This window comes from Zootoca vivipara, chromosome 1, assembly GCF_963506605.1.
Source record: "Zootoca vivipara chromosome 1, rZooViv1.1, whole genome shotgun sequence".
In the NCBI taxonomy this organism is placed as follows: domain Eukaryota; kingdom Metazoa; phylum Chordata; class Lepidosauria; order Squamata; family Lacertidae; genus Zootoca; species Zootoca vivipara.
In genome coordinates this window covers 56092376-56106194 of record NC_083276.1, presented here as the reverse complement: position 1 = coordinate 56106194, position 13819 = coordinate 56092376, and the positions used below count along the sequence as shown (strand labels likewise).

Genomic DNA, 13819 nt, shown 5'->3' with positions numbered 1-13819 from the left:
ATGGCAGGGAAGAGTCTTCTTATTTAGCAGGGAGAAGTTGTTGTTAAATCAGTTGTTGTTAAATCGTATCTGAAGAAGTGTGCATGCACACGAAAGTTCATACCTATGACAAACTTAGTTGGTCTCTAAGGTGCTGCTGGAAGGAATTTTTTTTTTTTATTTTATTTTGTTAAATCAGAGTTACTGAATACCTACATAGGCAGTCAGGAAACCTTTTTCTCACTTTACCAGATGTCACTATCATTACGTCCACTGCTGTGTAGCAGCCGAGGTTGCTTTCTCTACTCTTGGATTCATTCTGACATTACCTTAGCTGAATAGACATGCTAAATCACACTGTAGCCAATGTGTTTTTAAGACTTTATTGCTATGTTTCCCATAATGCTAGTAAGCCAAAGAAGGTAGTTACATCCTAGAGTCTTAAATATTATGAATTTGCAGTAGTTGATAGTGACGAACGGGTTCAAAGTCTGGTTGGAAATTGGTTGGTTGTATTATTTTCTGCAGAGGTGGCAAGAATACACAGAGGAATTATACCAGAAAGATATGGAGGTCTCATACACCCCAGGTAGTGTGGTTGCTGACCTTGAGCCAGACATCTTGGAGAGTGAAGTCAAATGGGCCTTAGAAAGCATTGCTAATAACAAGGCCAGTGGAAGTGATGATATTCCAGCTGAACTATTTAAAATTTTAAAAGATGATGCTGTTAAGGTGCTACACCCAATATGCCAGCAAGTTTGGAAAACTCAGCAATGGCCAGAGGATTGGAGAAGATCAGTCTACATCCCAATTCCAAAGAAGGGCAGTGCCAAAGAATGCTCCAACTACCGCACAATTGCGCTCATTTCACACGCTAGCAAGGTTATGCTTAAAATTCTACAAGGCAGGCTTAGGCAGTATGTGGACCGAGAACTCCCAGAAGTGCAAGCTGGATTTCGAAAGGGCAGAGGAACCAGAGACCAAATAGCAAACATGCGCTGGATTATGGAGAAAGCTAGAGAGTTCCAGAAAAACGTCTACTTCTGCTTCATTGACTATGCAAAAGCCTTTGACTGTGTCGACCACAGCAAACTATGGCAAGTTCTTAAAGAAATGGGAGTGCCTGATCACCTCATCTGTCTCCTGAGAAATCTCTATGTGGGACAAGAAGCTACAGTTAGAACTGGATATGGAACAACTGATTGGTTCAAAATTGGGAAAGGAGTACGACAAGGTTGTATATTGTCTCCCTGCTTATTTAACTTATATGCAGAATTCATCATGCGAAAGGCTGGACTAGATGAATCCCAAGCCGGAATTAAGATTGCCGGAAGAAATATCAACAACCTCAGATATGCAGATGACACAACCTTGATGGCAGAAAGCGAGGAGGAATTAAAGAACCTTTTAATGAGGGTGAAAGAGGAGAGCGCAAAATATGGTCTGAAGCTCAACATCAAAAAAACCAAGATCATGGCCACTGGTCCCATCACCTCCTGGCAAATAGAAGGGGAAGAAATGGAGGCAGTGAGAGATTTTACTTTCTTGGGCTCCTTGATCACTGCAGATGGTGACAGCAGTTACGAAATTAAAAGACGCCTGCTTCTTGGGAGAAAAGCAATGACAAACCTAGACAGCATCTTAAAAAGCAGAGACATCACTTTGCCGACAAAGGTCCGTATAGTTAAAGCTATGGTTTTCCCAGTAGTGATGTATGGAAGTGAGAGCTGGACCATAAAGAAGGCTGATCGTCGAAGAATTGATGCTTTTGAATTATGGTGCTGGAGGAGACTCTTGAGAGTCCCATGGACTGCTAGAAGATCAAACCTATCCATTCTTAAGGAAATCAGCCCTGAGTGCTCCCTGGAAGGACAGATCGTGAAGCTGAGGCTCCAATACTTTGGCCACCTCATGAGAAGAGAAGAATCCTTGGAAAAGACCCTGATGTTGGGAAAGATTGAGGGCACTAGGAGAAGGGGACGACAGAGGACAAGATGGTTGGACAGTGTTCTCGAAGCTACGAACATGAGTTTGACCAAACTGCGGGAGGCAGTGCAAGACAGGAGTGCCTGGCGTGCTATGGTCCATGGGGTCACGAAGAGTCGGACACGACTAAACGACTAAACAACAACAACAATTATTTTCTGCATCCATTCCTATTCCAGAATCTATATAGGAGACTTTATGCCATAGGACAAAGCCTTCCTCCAGTATCATGACTCCATGGCCTATTTTTCAGCTAACAGTGCAACCCTACACATTTCTGCTCCAAAGTACGCCCCACTGAGTTAGCTGAATTTAAACCAGCTCCAGCACACTGCTACCATCTCAGCCAGTGGTAACAAATGAGAGAGGTGTCTGGTGGCAAATGATGAGATGGAAAAAGCCCGAGGGGGTGTGACTCTCTGTATATAGGTTGCAGGCTGAAGTCAACAACAAAAAACACGAAAAAATGTCATTTAAATTCGACTCAGTATTGATCCAGAGTAGATTCCAATGTATAGTTAGCAAAGTAACAGCTTAAACATGTTGCAGGATTCCCAAAAAATAGACCAGAGGCAATTGTATTTCATCCAGCAGAGCTTTACTGTTACTGAAGGCAAATGAACATAATGGTCACAAATCCAATTCATTCAGGATTGCCAATGTCCATAAGAAACCCAGTTGCAGCAGACTTAAACTTACAACAACTTATAAGAAGTGTAAAGCATGTAACACTAAGCATACTTTTACAGAACACCACACCAGAAGGAAAAGAGATAGAAAGCAAAAGTAAAACTCAGGCTCCTTCTGGCCTTTCTTTTATAGTCAGCATGACCTTGACTGAAGAGGTAAGACAACCAGTTTAAGCCAGCTCTACTCAGCTTCTCTGAAGGTATAACCCAAACATCATGAACCTTCTTTCAAACACAGAAGCTTCCAGAACCCTCTTGAATTAAGTAGAATAGGATAGATCTCTACACATCAGATCAATACATTCCGCACTAAGAAATGCAGACTGATAAAAACAACCCCAACTAGTCTCCTTTTAGTTCGTCACATACTCACAAAATCAAACTGATACTGATACTAAAGTTATATGAATATAGGGGAATGTGTGTGGTTTTTATTCATCCTTATTCTTTATTCTAAACCTTTGATTTTAATACATTAAGTTAAATTTCTGACTCCATATGTTTATGGTAGTACATATACTTTTTTTCTGGGTCTAAATGAATCCTTAGTAATTTCCTAAATATGTTTTCAAAGTGCTTTGTTCATACTTATCCTTCCCCCAATATTCGTTTGTCTGTCTTCTTCCCTTCTACCAATAGCATTTCAAATCTAGGCATGTTTGGCATCAGTAGCTTCATTGCTGTCATAAACCCTCCACAAGCCTGTATCTTAGCTGTGGGACGAACTCGGACTGAACTCGCAGTGGCGGTGGACGACGAAGGGAATGAGAAGCTTCAGCAGCATCAGTTGATGACAGTAACGCTATCAAGTGATGGCCGAGTAGTAGATGATGAACTAGCTTCAAAATTTCTGGAGAGACTTAAAAGCAATTTGGAGAATCCAGTTCGCCTTGCCTTGAGCTAAAATGGTCAAGATTTGGTCCTCTTCTTGGCAATATAGGGAATTGAACTGCAAAAGGAGATGAAAGAAAACCAAGTACAAAAGATAGGAAGATAAATGCTTGGTGAGACATGGACAATAAAACAGCTTATTTATTTGAACTGACTTGAAACACTTTCAAAGATTCCAGATCTTGGTTTTTATATGCTAAATACTGTTATTGAGTATGCTAAATTTATGAAACTGATTAAGCAATTGCACAACAGGGTGGCTATATCAGATGTGGATATCTTCAGTATGCCTGAATGCATAGATCTGGGTGAAAGGTAATAAAAGAGAACAAAACCATCTTTCCTTTCATTTTTTTCCAGACTGAAAAAAGTTGAAAGCATTTTCATATACCATTTTCAGTCTAGCAAATCGTCTGTGACAATTATGCAGCGGTGTAATAGAGACAGAGCGTGTTCCCATTAAAACTAGGATTCATCCATATGAACCTGGAATTTTTGTTGGGAATTCTTTGTATTGGTTCTCTGCTTACTGCTTACTGTATATGGTATGTACTGGTATGATAGTTTTGAGAAGTTAAGAGTAATAGTGAGTCAAGTCTAAAGTATAAAACAGATATAAATGGGGAAAATGTGTATGAATATTTATAACAATGTAATGCCTAGTGCTGACTTCAGAAGAACAAATTGCATTAAAAACACAACATATATTAAGTGTTCCTTTTCCTGTTGAGTTCTCTGTGTTGTCTACCTGTAGTTTCTTGATCATCTTTATCATTCTAGTCACTGACTAAAATCCTGCCCACCAGCATATTTTTTTCTAGAAAAAACGGTGCCAGAATAGTCAAGCTGCAAGCACATCAGTAGCCCCTCTCAGTCTGAAAACCATTGTTTCAAATCATAGGCCACATCATTTCCCTTTTCTCTAGCAATCTGTTTATAATTCCCTTTTCTCTAGCGATCTGACATAACCACGAAGACTCTATGCCTATATATGGAGTAGATAATGTTTTCTGTCAGCAAAGCAGGTAGCATTGGAAACCAGCCTTTATCTTCACATTAAATAGTATGTAACAGTGTGAATTACAGCTTCTTGCTGCCCTTTAGCTCAAAATTAACTTAAACAGGATGGGTTTGTCCCTATGATAGAAGCACCATTACCATGCCTCTGAGACCTGTTCTGATTTATAACCCTATTGTACATGTGGCCATCACAGCAATACAGGGTGTTAGGCCATTCAAACACAACATTGGATGTGTTGAAGTTCAAAATGACGCATCCTCACATCCTAAACTGTTAATTGAAACTACATTCACTTGGAATCAAGAGGCATCTTCTAAATACAAGTGCTCAGTCCTGCATTGCAAATTAGGGACTTAGAACAAACACACTTAAAATTGTCACTTTTACAAAACAAAGATATACATAATATGCTGACCGGCATTCTTGGACTGAATATCTGTTTACCTGATGTTCTTGGTGATTTGAGCTATGTGCTCTTTTTGCATCAGATATACGTTATGTGTAATTAAATTGGCCACTGCGTCAAGTTTAACGGTTCTGATGGTATAAGTGCATATGTTTCATTGCTACCCATGGCATTGAACAAAAGGGAATTCCAGTCCAGCTTTTCTATGTGTTTCAGACTAGTGGCAAATTCCAACCCCCACCAAGAAAATGATTGAAATGTAGTTCGTTTTGATCTGGACTTTGATCAAATTGTGCCTCCAAGCTGGCCAAACATAAGATGATTCCTTGGGTCCTTAGAGATGTCTTGCTCTGAGGAAACTGGAACTCTTCTAGCTTCTATAGATGAGTTAAATTAAGAAGATCTCCAGGTTTGACAGGAGAAATCTTGAAAGAGTTCCACCAGCTCAGAATGCAAAGATGAACTATTCAGAAAAATACAGTAGGACAAAGCTTTTTCCCAAAAGCACAACTCATAGATGAAGGTCCGTAAAACATCTGACCCACAAACATTTGCAGGGCTACCTTTTCCATGCCACCAAGCAGGAATTAATGGACTCCATAAAGAATCTACTGGCTCCATTTGGTTTGAATTCAGAACAAATATCTCCTCACTTAAAATATTAAGGTATGAGACACTACATACATGTTTTTTTATTATTAAAGTTGCATCCAACTTCATATCTTAAATAAAATGTGTTCTAAACCAATGTCTGCTTCATTGATTCTTTGCAAAAAAAAATCCATTGGCACTTCTATTGACAAAAGCAACAACAAAACTGGTGGAGGAGAAAAGCAGAGTTTGGTTTTTTTGCATGGAACATTGAAACATATTTCAACAAAGTGTTTGAGAGTAGGAGAATACTTTTAAGGAAGAATAACATGCTTGCTAGGTAAAGCTTCCCAGTTTGGCTTCTGTTGCCTTCCCCCCCCCCCCCCAGCATACCATCTATAATTAATATCTAACCCTGTTAATATATCTAGTTACAGGTAGGTAGCCGTGTTGGTCTGAGTCGAAGCAAAATAAAAAAATTCCTTCAGTAGCACCTTAAAGACCAACTAAGTTTATATTTTGGTATGAGCTTCTTCAGATACACTAGAAACAGAAGTGTCAGACCCTATATATATACAGAGGGTCCCACCCACCCCCACCACCCTCTGTATATATATAGGGTCTGACACTTCTGTTTCTAGTGTATCTGAAGAAGTGTGCATGCACACGAAAGCTCATACCAAAATATAAACTTAGTTGGTCTTTAAGGTGCTACTGAAGGAATCCTGTTAATATATGACTACCCATTTTTCCTTTGTTCCTGTTCTCCACCTACCAAGGAACCTGTGTGTTTTGCCTAAGGATGGAGAAAGAACTGAGTAACAGCTGATGGTTTTACTTCTAGAGGTGTTCCTTTATCCCAGAAAACTTTCCTGATACCTACCTACGTAGCACCGCCCACTGCCACATTGGAAGGTCTGCTACCTCTTCCCACAGTCTACCTTAAGACTCTTACCCAGAGGCAAACACAGCTGGCTTGAACACCAGACAAGATGTGTGCGTTTTTTCCTCCCCACCCTTGCTTTTTCTTTACCACCTTGCCTGATGAACAGTTCCGGAGAACTCAAAAGCTTGCACACTATTGCAAGACATTTTGGTTGGCCTAATAAAAACAATATCTGAATGTGGATTTCAGGGTGCTTGTTTTTATGTGGGAACTCTAAACAAATGCTTTCATGTTTGAAATTTATAGTGTGCTTGGCATTGTTTTAAGAAACATAATGCACCCTTCTTATCCTAATTAGTCCCTAATTATGTTTCCATCTTCTGTCTTTTTTATTTACACATGCACATAAATTTGTTGGACATGGAATCAACTCAAATGCATGTTTCAAGAGCAACACAGGGCTAGGAAATGTACCAGTATGCTTTTTTCCCCATTATCCCATAACAGGCTTGATTCTTGCATCTCTCACTCTTCAGAAGCACAATGGAGAAGGGACAGTTGGCTGTTGGGAGTAATGGATAAATGGCGTTAGTGAGTGGGCTCCTAGAGTTTCTAGCGTCCATCTTCACATCTGCTGAAGATTTGAATCTGATGAAAAATTGTGGAGAAGTCAAAAGTTTGCTCATGACTTTGTGACAATTTGGTTGATCCCATCCAAGATAGTACTTTGTTGTTGTTTTGTGGAATCCCTACAACACATAAAATGCACAAACAGAACTAGCTATTTTTGTCTAATTTCCTGTGAAAGTGTACCTTGATCTGTCCCTCCTTTCATGAAAGGCAAGACCTATTTTTAAACAAACGAAAAAGACTTTTTAAGAAGTTTTCACTCACAATGTCATTATAAGCTTGTAACTTGTATCATTGTGCTTCAGTTAGTTGTGCATGAGGGAAGAAAGGTGGGGAATAGTGCGCCCAGGATATTAGGATACCATACAGTACCCAGAATGCATGCAGTTGGACGTCATAGCAAGTGAGTACCCTCATGTTTGTGCACAGTGCCTGGCTTTGAATACATCTCCGGCTGTAGATCTTACAAACATGCCTTACCTGAAGTTAATCCATTTAAATTGTCACATTTTGAAATGTTTTAAGGTGCAAAAAAAAATGCTCTGCATTCAGAAAATTATCACAGTAGGTTGTGGATTGAGATAGAACCTTTCTTCCTGCTGTGTTAACATTTATTTATTCCTCTCACCAGTAAACACAGAAAATTTATCTTGCAAGTGAAGTCTGAAGCAGTTCAGTCCATTCTCCCACCTCATTCTGTTGATTGTGTAGGCCAGTGCTGAGTTGCAATCAAATATATGCATTACTGTGTTAATCAGAGGATGTGCCGTCACAATGACTACAGTTCTTGAAGAAAGCTGATTAAGCGATGAATCTCACCAGGTAGCTTTAGACAAGTTGTTGTAATGAGGTCATTGTAAGATGAATGTGAGCTGTGTAGAATGATAACAGCTAATGTTCAGCACATAAAGATAACTTCCAGAAATGATGTTATCCATGATTCATGGGGGGCGGGGAGCTGCTGGGAGAAAAATAAACCAAAAAGGGTATTTTTTGTTGTTGTTGCTTAAGTCTTTTTCTGAATTTCTGAATAGTTTTCCACATTTTTGCTAATACAAATTCCAGGATTGGGCAGATTTCAGCTTCCAAAAGAACGTTCAAAAACCGGAACACTCACTTCCAGGATTCGATCGTTCGAGAGCCGAAATGTATGAGTACCAAGGCATTTGACAACCAAGGTACGACTGTAAAAGGACAGGATCATTGGTGTTAGAAGATGTTGGTTATCACTCAGCTGTCACTCAGTATTAGAAGGACATCTAAAGGTAAAGGGATCCCTGACAGTTAATTCCAGTCCCGAACGACTCTGGGGTTGCGGTGCTCTACTTTTGCCTTTATTCAGTTTTGCAAGAAAATGCCCTATTAGAACACACTCATAACTTTATAAAAATAAAATAAAAAGTTCAAGGTTCATTTGGCATCGTGGAAAATAACAAGACAAAAACTTGAGGTGCTGGCTTAATTGAGCACACCTGTTCCAGTAACTTGTGGTTCCTACTGTTGGAAGAAATAGAGAAGAAAGTACACTCTCAACCTCTAATCAAAGTGAGGGGCAGGGAAAGAGAACCAAGAGTTCTCTGCCACCTGCATGACACTAAGCTCTTTGGGAGTCCTGAGTTCTAAAAGCCTGTACTGCTTTAGCCACAGTCCAGATCAGGGGTTGTGTCTACTATGAAACTAATGAAGCTTAAGCTACAGGGTCCCTAATCCCAGAGGGGTCCAGAAATGACTTTAGTTCACATCGCTTAAAATTTTGGGATCTGTCTTGGACACATGTGGGATCTATGTAAACCACTTAGGAGTCTACATCCAATAAAGCAGTTTGAAAGTTTTGTTAAATAAAATAAATAATAAATGTAGGTTGTCTATAGAAGCAAGTGACTATGAGGGATCAGGTGAACTTTGAGCAGACCTGAGCTGATTTATGTCTGAGTTCAACTGAAAAGACTTTTGTCTCTGGCCAGCACCATACCTGCCAAGTCTCCCGCTGAAAAATGCGGGATCAGCAGCGGCGTGGCACCGGAAGGTGCGTAGAAGCAACTTCCGGGGCTGCTCTTCCCATGTGTGCACACCGGAAAGCGGGCAGAGCGGCACCGGAAGTCACTTCTACGCATGCCCGGCGACCATCTTGCGTAGAAGTGACCTCCAGTGCTGCTCTGCCCAATTTCCGGTGCCCACACATGGGAAGAGCGGCACCCAAAATGGAGGCTCCCTGGCAGGTAGGAAATCTGGGGGATTTCCGGGATTTTTCTCCGTTCGGGAGAACAGTGGGAAACAGATTTAAATCCAGGGGTTTCCCGCAAAAAAACGGGATACTTGGCAGCTAAGACCAGCATGTAAATTCTGGCTAAATCCCTTTAGCCATTGGTGAGCACCCATGAAGAATACAAGTCTGCCTTCAGAAAATATTTCTTTTTTTCTGAAATTACTCTCAGCCTAAAATTGCCTGATTAAAAAAAAAGACTTGAGATCCAATGCTAGCTTCCTCTTGCAAGAATGCTTTTTGATTCAGCAAAGGGGAAGAGATTCTCACCTGCTCCCTTCCTTTTGCTAGTTCTAGAGCAGAGATAGTCAACCTAAGGCCCGTGGGCCGGATGCGGCCCAATCGCCTTCTAAATCCAGTCCGCGGACGGTCTGGGAATCAGCGTGTTTTTACATGAGTAGAACGTGTCCTTATATTTAAAAAGCATCTCTGGGTTATTTGTGGTGTTTTTACATGAGTAGAACGTGTCCTTTTATTTAAAATGCATCTCTGGGTTATTTGTGGGGCATAGGAATTCGTTCATTTTTTTTCTTCAAAATATAGTCCGGCCCACTACATGGTCTGAGGGATGGTGCACCGGCCCACAGCTGAAAAAGGTTGCTGACCTCTGTTCTAGAGTGTTCATATGCCCTTTTTTTAATGGCAGAGTCCAATATTGAGCAAGAAAATGACCTCATGGTGGCTCTTCAACCTCAAAGATGATTTTGTGAGATGGTTTTATGCTGAATCTAAGGGGGCAGGAATTTCTGTGACTTACTCATAGCCTCTTGCATAGCTGACAAAAGCTTTCAGCCTTGGTTCCCATCCCTCTGATTGATTGCAACCTGAATTCTGAGTCACTTTTTCCAAGTTCGTCTTCATTTCAAGTCTATAAAATTGACCGTGGCTAATCAAATTATTTTAATTGTGACAGAAAGGGAGGGCAGTCTCATTGCTGGTGAGCTAAGTATATTAGTAACCACACCTGGGTGGGTGGGGCTAGGGTAAAAAGCTCTCATGAAAGGAGACTGCGGAGACACGTGGTTAAGGCAGACATAACTACCTATTGTGTGTTAGGCTTGACGCATCTTGCGGGTGGAGCTGAACAAATTTCCCCCTCCAGTCACACTCTTCAATGTAACACTGAAATGAAGGTTCTTGATAAAGAGTGCCAGAAGAACAGAGACTCCGTCAAGAGGCCGTAGCAGGTTTTTGGAATGAAAAGTCAGTTGAAATATCAAGTCACCGCACGTATTTGATCCTCGGCATGCTCTTTCAATAAACTTGTATTGGAAGACCGTTAAGTCCATTTTGCTTTTCTTGTCCCTCTTACTTGGTTTATGGATCGCCAACACGTAGCACTTTTATCATTTAATCTTCGTTGGTTCTGCTTTATCACCCCCTTTTTCCTGTCCCAACTATTTTCCTTCTGGCAATACTGGTAATGTTTTTCAAGTTGCAGTACAGTACAATGTTTTGCCAATCTGCATAAATAGGGTGCAGGTCTCTAAAGGCCTCACAGTTGTCCTCAAACCTGTGTATATATTTGGTTGTATGGTCCAGCATTCCTTTACCCGAAGACTCAAGGATACTTGTCTGTTGTTTAGTCATGTCCGACTCTTCGTGACCCCATGGACCATAGCACACCAGGCACTCCTGTCTTCCACTGCCTCTCACAGTATCAAGGATACTAACAATGCTAACATCAAGGATGCTAACAATGGATTTATGGAAGGAAATAGAATAATAGAAGGAAATGTGTTCTTGTAAACCACTTAGAGGTTTTACAACAATCAAGCAGCATAGAAATAAAAAATGAGCATGGTTTGTGGTCTTGTGACACACTTGTGGATATCTGTACTTTTGCTTTTCCCCAGGAAGCCTTTGGAACAACCCTCTAGTTCCAATACCTATTGTAACTAAGTTGAAGTAGTCATAATTGAAATAATAATTGTGTATCTTTCCCATCTTCAGCCTAGCTTCCATGGACTACTTCAGCTTCCTTTATTGTTTCTCTGTGTCCAATTTTAGATTGCAAGTCCAATGGTACAGAGACCTATTGAACCCCTGGAAAATGTCATGTGCATTTGATGCTATAGAAATGAACAACTACAATAGTACATATGATACATAATTACTGAACTCGTCACATTTTTTACAGCTGTGTTTTTGAATCATCCCATTCTTCGTATCAAAAAAAGCACAGCCAAGCTGTATTGTATGATTTTGTATGTGTTTCCCATTTGTTCTCCACTATCATGCTGTTTATTTTCCTCTGCAGCTGCTCAACCTTTGTAATCTTGCACGTAAATCATCTTTAATTAGATTGTAGCATGTATCTGGGGTGTATCAGCAAACTTAACAATATAAATAGAATTATCACTGGCACCTTCTTGTCCAAAGGCTAGGTTCCTGTCTGGTGGAGAAGGGGGGATTATTTTAGCTGCACAATATCATTTACTGAGTGGCACTAGGCTGGTTTAGCTTCATCCTTCAGTGTGTGTCTAATTTGTATTAAATTAATTTTTCAGTCCTAAAGCAAAATAAGTAGCTTATTTTTGTTGTGCTCCTATGGCATATCTTTGTAATTCATTAGCAAATACAGGAACACAGAATGGTTGCTCCTCTCTGTAGCCAAATATACCCTGTTTCTCATATTTTAAGACATACCCATAAAATAAGCCATAGCATGATTTTTAAGCATTCGAGGAATATAAGCCATACCCCGAAAATAAGGCATAGGGTATTACTAGGGCACACAAGTGTAAACACTTTTTAAAGACTATGAATCCTTTGCACACTTACTTGAGAATAAGCTCAACTGAACTCAGTGATACTTCTGAATCAACATAGGATTGTGCTGTAGGTTCAGTCACAAGGGGAACTTGGAAAGCAGCCTTATATCAAATTAGACCATTAGTCTACCTAGTTCACTACTGTCTACCTAGTTCACAGCCATACCTGAAGACACCATGAACCTTTGCCTACAAAGCAAGTCTCTACCCCTGAGCTATTGGGGGAAATCTAAACATGTGCTTAACTATCCCAGTAAGATCTATGTTATGAATGAGTGGACCAAGCCTTTACTTTTCTAAGTTTCCAGAGTTAATCTGTTAATAATCATGTTAATCTGTTGCAGCAAAAAACAACAAAACGTCTTACGGCACCTTAAAGACCAACAAATTCATTTATTATTTTATATAAATTTGCATGCCATTTCCCCATATAAACATGCTCAAAGTAGCTCACAGCAGAACAAAATTGCAAATCAATACAGCATTACAAATACCAAATCAAAACACAACAGCGCAACAAATAACTCGACATGATTATATGAACACGATAACATTTTAAAGCCGTAATAAAAAATCAGTTGTTACAACATAGCAATTAAAGACCTATGATAAACATTCCAGTGCAACTGCATGTTGTCACCAATAATATCACCAACAGCCAGTGCATGGCAGTACTGTATGAAATGGTGCAAAAACTAACATGTAAGTGTACTAAGTACATTATGGCATAAGCTTTCTTGAACTTCAGCCTACTTCATGCTTCTGATGCCGTTGACTAGAGTCCATGAAAGCTTATGCCATAATAATTTTGTTAGTCCATAAGGTGCTGTGATGTTTGTTTGTTTTTTTACTTTCGTGTTGTTGTTTTTAAGGAAAAGATGAGTTTGGTTCTTTGTCATTTTCTCTGCTTGGTCTTTTTCTAGTCCATTTTCACCACACTGTTTTTTGGTATTTGGTTACGGCTTCCTACTCAGTTTGTGAGTCAGCCTAAACAGTCTGACATGTGCGCAGATTTTCCACTCCACCATGCTTCCTGTTTCAGCAACACATTTAACCCAATAGCAGACATAAAAGGGGAAGGGGGTGATAAGGAGGAGGGTGGCATCTATTCTGTGTATCTTACACACACGGACACAACCGTCAGAAGTCTGAAGCGTTGCCCACAAGGAAGTATTACAGAAATAAATGCTTCAGTCAAGTCCGAATGTTCGGTGCAGTTGACATACAAAGGCAATAGTCGTGGAGGTGACTATACACTCTGCACATTTCTCAGCTGCAAAATTCAAACCGGTTAAGGCTCCTGACAAAGGCAGAAAAACACATGGCAGCTTTGCAAACCGAGAGCGGAACACCAGAAGTAAGCAATAAGCGTAGCCAAATTGCATTGCGCTTGTGGCAATGAAGCTTCTGACGGGTTATTAGCGGTTATTAGCTGGAGCAGGTGACAACATTCCAGCTGTCCAGGCACTTAAAGCTGTTGGAATATTCAGAGGAGGAACAGGCTTTAAAGAAACCTCAAAGTGCTTCAGGCCAGGACGGCCTGTACACTCTGATGTGCGTGGGAAGACAGAAGTTCTAGGGAATCTGGCCAAGAGGCAAGTTGGCAGAAGTGGGTGACATGAAATGGTCTGAACATTCGGAGAGCTGAGGAAACCGTAGTGAGAGTAGAGGGAAAGCATTACCCAGGGTCCTAGGAACAGGAG

At 40.4% G+C, this 13819-nt stretch overlaps 1 protein-coding gene across 3 annotated transcripts in view; it reads left to right on the top strand.

Annotated features, from left to right (window-relative positions):
• PDHX (pyruvate dehydrogenase complex component X) overlaps positions 1-13819 on the top strand; it is a 101222-nt gene that overhangs the window by 44583 nt on the left and 42820 nt on the right. The window contains exon 11 of one of the 3 annotated variants that reach the window (XM_035116426.2): positions 8145-8257. The exons of 1 other annotated variant lie outside the window; for it this stretch is intronic. In XM_035116426.2, the coding sequence (XP_034972317.1) occupies positions 8145-8257 (113 nt within the window). Of the gene's footprint in view, positions 1-3293; positions 3580-8144; positions 8258-13819 lie in introns of those variants that run through there. One more of the 3 variants, XM_035116419.2, reaches the window with a different exon arrangement.